Source organism: Loxodonta africana, chromosome 4, assembly GCF_030014295.1.
Source record: "Loxodonta africana isolate mLoxAfr1 chromosome 4, mLoxAfr1.hap2, whole genome shotgun sequence".
Taxonomy (NCBI): Eukaryota; Metazoa; Chordata; class Mammalia; order Proboscidea; family Elephantidae; genus Loxodonta; species Loxodonta africana.
The window spans coordinates 84,405,924-84,415,231 of record NC_087345.1 but is presented as its reverse complement, the minus strand read 5'-3'; the positions used below and the strand labels follow the sequence as shown (position 1 = coordinate 84,415,231).

Here is a 9,308-nt window from a genome sequence, read left to right as displayed (position 1 = left end):
CTATTGTGATGGAGATGAAGAAACTCAGAGCTGTAGGTCCGTCCAGAACACTAGCGAGTGTAAGCAGAGAGACAAGCAGATCCCACACAAGTCTTTTCTAAGTGGGTCCTCTTCATCAGATCAGCCTTTAGAAATATTGCCTTTAAACAATCAGCCAAAGCTATTACTAACCCTCAGAAGAGTAAATACAGTAGTTATGATTTTGCTCACTTTCAACTTTGGGAGCTATAAAAAAAAAAATACATAGTAATTTTCTCTGAGAAGCAAACTGCTGTAATTTACCAAAATCAGATGTAACTAGCTATATGAATTATTACATAAAGATCCACAGATCTTTCTGAGTTTTTTTTTTTTTTTTTTTTAACGCTGGTTTGAATATCTTACTAACAGAATCTTTAAGCAAACACAAACAGCAATCAACAAAGATTCAACTATTTATCAGCTTGGCACTAAAGCAAGGAGGGATGCCAGATAACAGTTTGGTCAGCAAAGAAGGTAATCAACATAAGCAGAGAGGGTAATATTTGGTATGGCTTTATTCATTGTCTGATTTTATTCACTAGCAAAAGTCCTGATTCAAATACAAAATAAAATCTCAATGTTAAAGATAGAACGTTAAAAATTTAAATAATTAAAATCATTGACAAAGCAGTTAGTTGCAAAATGGAATCCAAACAGGACAGAAAATAGCTTTGAATATGTCTGCAATGAGTTAGATAAGTGTATTTATACAACAAATATTTCTTAGGTGTTGACTGTAAGTCTAAGATTGTGTTGGTTGTGGTAGCTCTCCCAGGAAAAAAAACCAATAGTCACCTGACTTCAACAAACTTACTTTCTCAGGGGAAGCGCTCAGTTAAAAGTGACAGCTACATGATAGGAGCACAAATGCGGGCCAGTGGACACAGATAATAGCATTTTAGAAGACTGTCTACTGGGAGTGATGTTCAGACTGAAAATCATGAATAGGTAGTCGTATCCATACAACTTCAGAGCGTAAGGAGTAAAAATGAGTGGAGAAGGGGAAAGAATAGGAAGGGAATTTTTTTTTTTTCCAGACACATAATCCATGTGAAGTCCTTACTATAAGACCTATCACATGGTAACTTTTCAATAAATATAATCTATTAGTTTTATTATAAGGGACCTAAAGTCAGAGGAGGAAGATATGGGATACACAGAGCATAAGATTTACTTCGGGTTTTGTGAATTTGAGTTCACATTACATGAGTTATCTGTGAGAAACCAGAAAATAGTAAGAGCTGATATATGAAGTAATTACTATGTACCAGATTGTTTTATAAATGTGTTATCTCTATTATTCTTTTTAATCACTTTAACTGTATGTTGTAGATACTATTACTATCCTACATTTTTGGGACAAAAACTGGGGCCTGAGAGGTTGAAAGCTTGCCCAAGATCTTACAGATGTAAGTGGAAAGCCAGGTATTGAACTGTAGAGATTTGGCTGCAGAAGGTCTGCTCTTAATCACCGGTGCAGGTAAGACCCAGGAAGTGAGTGAAGACAGGCAGTGCTTGGAGAGCATATGTAGTATTTTGCTTGATTTTGAACTTGGTGATACTGACAACAAGGTATGAGAGTGTGTGCCATACTTAACTAAATATACTAAAAACATAAGAGAAACATGTTTTTTGTTTTTTTCCAGTCGTGTATCCTTGGACCAAACATTTCTTCGTTATAGCAAATGAGTTGTGCATTAAAATATTCTCTGCATTGTGTATACCAGAGGACATTGAGCGTGAAATACAGACTAGCAGGGAATCATAGAAAAAGTCAAAGGAGTAATCCAGTGGTGTGACAGTTGAATTAAAACACAGAACAAAGCAACATAAGCACATGCTTTGTCATAGTGACGGATTAGAAAACACAAGTTGCAGCGGGATTAACAAAGGCTATGTAAGGACACCAAATTCTTTGTTACACACTCACATTTTATCAAACACCGAGTCTTAAAGGAATGACATGAAACAAACCATTAGGTTTAAATATTCACCTTTAAAATAGAGAATAATTCTTAGATGTAAAAAGAAAGTGTAATTTTGTTGAATCACACCGTATTATGGGTCAAATCTAATCACGTGGGAAAATCCAAGCCTGAGTGTTGATTAAAAATATGAAATAAAAAGGGTTGTTGGAATGGTAGATTGATTTTTTTGAATATTTTAAAAAATCTATCATAAAAATACAAAAAAAATAAAATAAAATACACAATTGAATAAAAAATTTTTTTTATAGCCAAGCCTAAAAGAATATCGACAATATTAATTACTAATAAATAGAAGAAATTACATATGCATTAGTTTACAGTCCCTAGTTTTTGTTGTTATCAGCTACCATAGAGTTGACTCTGACTCATGGTGACCTTATAGACAATGGAACAAAATATCCAGACCTGCGTCACCCTCACAGTTGCCGGCATATTCTAATCCATCTTTGCGGCTACTGTGCTAATCCATTTAACCAAAGGTCTCCCTCGTCCTCATTCCTGCTCTAACTATTGATCCCTCCTGATAACAAGTAATTTGGAAAATATTCTGTTGTGATCCAAAGGTTTGCATTGGCTAATTTTCTGAAGTAAATCACAAGGCCTTTCTTCCTAGCCTATCTTACTCTGGAAGCTCCACTGAAACCTGTCCATTATGGGTGACCCTGCCGTTGTGTGAAATACTGGTGGCATAGCAACCACAAGCATGATAGCAACACCCAAGCCACCACAATGCAACAAATTGTCAGACAAGTGTGCCGTCCCTAGTAGTCACTGTTTATCACTCTCTGACTTTGACACCATTGTATTCACTTAAAATATCTCTAAACCTAACACAAATATTGGATAAAATTTAGAAGTCAGTGATGAAAAACCACACAATAACAACCTTTATCCTGCTGGGACTGACAGATGACCCAAAACTTCAGATTCCAATTTTTATTTTTCTATTTCTTGCTTATATGTTGAGTATAAGTGGAAATCTGACCATCATATCCCTCACTTTAGTGGACTCCCACCTCAAAACACCCATGTACTTTTTCCTACAAAATTTCGCCTCATTAGAAATTTCATTCACATCTGCTTGTATTCCTAGATATTTGTACAACATAGCAACAGGTGACAGATCAATTACTTATCATATTTGTGTGATTCAAGTATTTTTTACTGATGTCTTTGGAGTGACAGAATTTTTCCTTCTGGCTATCATGTCCTATGACCGCTACGTGGCCATCTGCAAACCACTGCATTACGTGACCATCATGAGCAGCAGAGTCTGCAAGACACTTGTCCTCTGCTGTTGGATGGCTGGCTTACTGATCATATTCCCACCACTTACTTTGTTCCAAACCTTGACATTCTGTGACTCAAATATCATTGATTATTTTTATTGTGATGCACCTCCTATCCTGAAGATTTCTTGCTCAGACACATGGTTCATAGAGCAATTGGTTATTGTCTGTGCTGTGCTCACTTTCATTCTGACCCTTATATGTGTTGTTCTGTCCTACATGTACATTATCGAGACCATCCTAAGGTTCCCCTCTAGCCAACAAAGAAAAAGGGCCTTTTCCACCTGTTCTTCCCACATGATTGTGGTTTTCATCACCTATGGCAGCTGTATCTTTATCTATGTCAATCCTTCAGCAAAGCAATCAGTGGCTATTAATAAAGGTGTGTCAGTGCTAATGACATCCATTGCTCCCATGTTGAACCCATTCATTTACACTCTGAGAAACAAACAAGTGAGACAAGCCTTCAGTGACTCCTTCAAAAGAATTACAGTTGTCACAAAGAAGTAAGAGGATGGTCAAGTCCAGGAATAAAATATCAAGCTAAGAATAAATCATGGCATTCCAAATCTGTTTGTCTCTCCTTGATCTGTGTTCTATTGAGGCTAACCTTCTGAAATACTTATCGCACCCAGAAAAAACATCCACCACCACATAAGTGCACTCCTTTATTCCTCTCACAAACAAACACTTTCAGGATAATATCCCTAATCAGAAGACATGATAATTTTTTTTTTTTTTTTAGTAAATGTAAACCTGATTTTACTTCCAATCTAGCAAACTAAAATTGAAAATGAAAGAAAATATAAACAATGCAAACCAAAGAAGAAAAGAGCTTACTTTGAATTTTCTTGGACTCACAGGAAAATACTTGATTTAAGGTATTCATTACCCTTTCTAATTTAAAAATTGCTGAAATTTGTAATAATTGATTAAATGAAAACATTTTGAATACCTAGTTGTTGGTAGGCCTAGTCCCAAGAAGAGACCTAAAATTGATAATATACCTGAATTTATCTAGCTTATTAATAATTCTGTAGGACTAAAATTTTAAGAGTACGCCACTACTAAATAGTAACATTATATAATATAAAAGTAAATATAACAAAAATAAATATATATCCAAATAAATGTGTTTTGAATAGGAGCATAATTTAAATATTCATACACATATGCATACAAACATAAAATGCTGAAATTTTAAAATTAAAAAATTCACAGATTTTATAGAAAATATCTTAAAAAAGTAAGTAAAAGCTCTTTTCAAAAAAACCCATGAAATTGAAAGAATAATGTCAAAATGTTACAGTTGAAGAATTACAGTTATTAAGATTGGAAAAAATATCCAATTGCTCAAATAGAATATAAACATCTGTTATAGGTTTGTGTCCCCAAAAAAGATATGTTGAAGTCCTAACCCCTGGTACCTGCCAATGTGACCTTATTTGGAAATAGGGTCTTAGAGATATAATTCGTTGCATTAACATGAGGTCCTACTGGAGTAGGGTGGGCCCTAATCCATTAAGAGCCATGTCCTTATAAGAAAAGAAGAGACAAGGAGCCAGATAGACACAGAAGGAAAATGGAGGCAGACATTGGAATTATACTGCCACAACCCAGAACAGTGATAAACTATTTGAAAATTTCTGTTGTTTTAAACCATACGATTTTATGGTACTTTGGTAAGGCAGTCCTAGGAACAAAAAACAATACTCGAACTCAAAATGTAGCTAAATTAAGCAATAATTCTTCGTACATCATGGAAACTTACAGTTTTAAAAGAAATCAGGGAAACCAAACTAAAAATGTAAATGGCTGTCTAAGGCAATCGATTTAAAGTGCTTGGCTGTTAACCAAAAGGTCTGTGGTTCGAAACCACGAGTACCTCCGAAGGAGAAAGATGTAGCAGTCTGTCTCCATAAGGATTTACAGCCTTGGAAAACTTAAGGGGTCAATATGAGTCGGAAGCACCTATATGGCAGTTGAGAACACAATTAATAGGCGCCCTGTTTCACAATGGTTAAGCTCTCAGCTGTTAATTCAGAGACCGGTGGTTCGAATCCACAGAAGAAAGACCTGACAATTTGTAAAGACTACAGACCTCTTAAAGATTACCTCCTAAAAAATCCTGTGGAGTAGTTCTACTGTGTCACATGTGATCTCTATGAGTTGAAATCAACTACATGGCACCTAACAACAGTATGAAAAAGATAATTGAAAGAAAGGCCAAATGAAAGTTATATTTAATTTTTTTATGAAATAAATGGCTTATGTTGTTGTTGTTATTAGGTGCTGTTGAGTCAGTTCAGACTCCCAGTGACCCTATGCACAATAGTACGAAACACTGCCCTGTCCTGCACCATCCTTACGGTCATTGTTATGCTTGAGCTCATTGTTGCAGACACTGTGTCAATCCACCTCATTGAGGGTCTTCCTCTTTTCCACTGACCCTGCACTTTGCCAAGCACTATGTCCTTCTCCAGGGACTGATACCTCCTGAAAATATGTCCAAAGTATGTAAGACGCAGTCCCACCATCCTTGCTTCTAAGGAGCATTCTGGTTGTACTCCGTCCAAGGCAGATTTGTTCGTTCTTTTGGCAGTCCATGGTATAGTCAATATTCTTCGCCAACACCACAATTCAAAGGCATCAATTCTTCTTCGAGCTTCCTTATTCATTCTCCACCTTTCACATGCATATGATGCGATTGAAAATACCATGCCTTGGGTCAGGTGCACCTTAGCCTTCAAGGTGATATCTTTGCTTTTCAACATTGTAAGAGGTCCTTTGCAGCAGATTTACCCAATGCAATGCATCTTTTGATTTCTTGACTGCTGCTTCCATAGCTGTTGATTGTGGATCCAAGTAAAATGAAATCCTTGACAACTTCAATCTTTTGTCCATTTATCATGGTGTTGCTCATTGGTCCAGTTGTGAGGATTTCTGTTTTCTTTATTTTGAGGTACAATCCACACTGAAGGCTGTGGTCTCTGATCTTCATTAGTAAGTGCACCAAGTCCTTTTCACTTTCAGCAAGCAAGGTTATGTCATCTGCATATTGCTGGTTGTTAATGAGTCTTCCTCCAACCCTGATGCCACGTTCTCCTTCATATAGTCCAGCTTCTCGGATTATTTGCTCAACATACAGATTGAATAGGTATGGTGAAAGAGCACAACCCTGATGCAAACCTTTCCTGACTTTAAACCAATCAATATCCCCTTGTCCTGTCCGAACAATTGCCTCTTGATCTATGTAAAGGCTCCTTATGGGCACAATTAACTGTTCCGAAATTCTTATTCTTCACAATGTTATCCATAATTTGTTATGATCCACATAGTCGAATGCCTTTGCATGGTCAATAAAACACAGGTGAACATCCTTCTGGTATTCTCTGCTTTCAGCCAGGATCCATCTGACATCAGCAATGATATCCCGGTTCCATGTCCTCTTCTGAAACCAGCCTGAATTTCTAGTAGTTCCCTATCTATATACTGCTGCAGCCATCTTCAGCAAAATTTTCTTGCGTGTGATATTAATGATATTGTCCTATAATTTTCACATTTGGTTGGATCGCCTTTCTTGGGAATAGGCATAAATATGGATCTCTTCCAGTCAGTTGGCCAGGAAGCCGTCTTCATATTTTTTTGGCATAGATGAGTGAGCACCTCCAGAGGTGCATCTGTTTGTTGAAACATAACCCACTGCCGTCGAGTTGATTCCGACTCATAGCGACCCTATAGGACAGAGTAGAACTGCCCCGAAACATATCAATTGATATTCCGTCTATTCCTGGAGCCTTGTTTTTCCCCAATGCCTTGGACTTCTTCCTTCAGTACCATCGGTTCCTGATCATATGTTATCTCTTGAAATGGTTGAACATTGACTACTTCTTTTTGGTATAATGATTCTGTGTATTTCTTCCATCTTCTTTTGTTGCTTCCTGTGTCATTTAATATTTTCCCCATAGAATACTTTACTATTGCAACTCGAGTCTTGAATTTTTTGTTCAGTTCTTTCAGCTTGAGAAATGCCGAGTGTGCTCTTCCCTTTTGGTTTTCTATCTCCAGCTCTTTGCACATGTCATTATAATACTTTACTTTGTCTTCTTGAGCTGCCCTTTGAAATCTTCTGTTCAGTTCTTTTACTTCATCATTTCTTCCTTTTGCTTTAGCTGCTCGACGTTCCATCTTGGTCTTTTCTTTCTTTCCTGTCTTTTCAATGACCTCTGGCTTTCTTCATGAATGATATACTTGATGTCATTCCATGACTCGTGTGGTCTTTAGTGACTAGTGTTCAATGCGTCAAATCTATTCTTCAGATGGTCTCTAAATTCAGGTGGGATATACTCAAGGTCATATTTTGGCTCTCGTGGACTTGCTCTGATTTTCTTCATTTTCAGTTTGAACTTGCATATGATCAATTGAAGGCTTATAGATTAGAAGAACACAAATTGTCCATTAATTTCCCTTAAAGAAAAGAACTCAAACAACTACTTAATAAACTTTCTTATAAATAAGCTATCTTCCATCTTTCTGGGGTACAGGCCTAATAGCCATCCTTTGGAGACTCTCTTGGTGTTTCTAGGATTTTGCATTTGGGGCAGTTCTACCATATTCTATAGGGTTGCTATGAGTCAGAACGGACTCAACTGCAGTAGATTTGGTTTGGGCATCAGTGATTGGAAGGAAAGAAAGATTTTTGGAACAAGAGACCTTGTCCAGGCCATTCAGGTGTGGGGACATTACCAGTTGATACTCTAAGTGTTTCTAGGTTGAGGAGCAGAAGATGGAAAGGAATTGGTGACTTGTACAGCTACAGCCTTCAAGCACATCATGCACAGTGGCATGATGAGTGTGACACTCAGCAGAAAATCATGATATTGCTTAGGTCAGGCCTCCTTTCCTAACATGATAATGATTTAATTATGAAAACAGGTCACAGAGAGGAAACTGAAAAAGCGTTATCAATAGAAAGGCAATGTTTTAAAGAAAACACATGAAACCATTCACATGACAAACTAATTGGGTCTCCAGGAAAAATTCCTTTTCACTCATCAATTTCATAAAGCTATGAACCTTAAAATACTTATTCAAGATTGAAATTTTTGATTAGCCACTATTATAAATAATTGGTAATCGTTTAGAAAATATTATGAAGCAGCTATTGTCCACAACTTAGATTTACAAACCCCTGAGCTTTTTACAAAAATAGCTTACTGAAGAATGTATTGAGAAGATATAATTTGAACAACTTAGAGAAAGTTACCTAGGGAAAACATTTTATCTGCAGAAATGAGAGGAAGAAAAAAAAATTATTTTTCTTTTAAGTGAAAGTATTATGCACAGGCTGAGTAGGTAACCATTTCATGGGTGATTTCAGATCAGAGCCACTCACAGCAATTCCTACTCCAAACAAAGTGAATAAGCTTTTAAAATAAAAAAGAAAGAAAATGAACCATACTGGGAAATTTGCTAGTGCTGCTATAACAGAAATACAGCAAATGAATGGCTTTAACAAACAAATTTATTCTCTCACAGTCTAAAGAGTCTAGAAGTCTGAATTCAGGATGCCAGCTCCAGGTGCAAGCTCTCTCTCTCTCTCGGTCCTGTGGGAAGGTCCTTGTCATTAATCTTCCCTTGGCCTAGGAGCTTCTCAACAGAGTGACGCTGAGACCAAACGGTGCATTCCACTCTGGGTGCTTCTTTCTTGGTGGTATGAGGTCCCCCTGTCTCTCAGCTCTTCTCTCCTCTAAATCTCAAAAGAGTTTAAATCAAGATGCAACCTAATCCTGTAGATTGAATCCTGCCTCATTAACATAATAGCCTCTAATCCTACGTCATTAACATCATAGAAGTTAGGAAGTACAACTCATAGGATAATCACATCAGATCACAAAATAGTGGACATCCACACAATACTGGGAATCCTGGCCTAGCCAAGTTGACACACATTTTGTGGGGACACAATTCAATCCATAACATTCTACCCTTTTGCCCCCCAAAACTCACG

General features: G+C 36.9%; 1 protein-coding gene across 1 annotated transcript; it reads left to right on the top strand.

The window, feature by feature from the left end:
* The first annotated feature begins 2,529 nt into the window (after positions 1-2,529).
* LOC100661503 (olfactory receptor 6C2-like) lies at positions 2,530-3,966 on the top strand. The gene has a single exon (XM_003405095.3). It carries the CDS (start codon positions 2,873-2,875, stop codon positions 3,806-3,808), a length of 936 nt encoding a protein of 311 aa, XP_003405143.1. The 5' UTR covers positions 2,530-2,872; the 3' UTR covers positions 3,809-3,966.
* Positions 3,967-9,308: the final 5,342 nt, after the last annotated feature.

Bases quoted from the DNA above. Each gene is read 5' to 3' on its own strand.
- LOC100661503 (XM_003405095.3), top strand. From the start codon at position 2,873: ATGAAAAACCACACAATAACAACCTTTATCCTGCTGGGACTGACAGAT.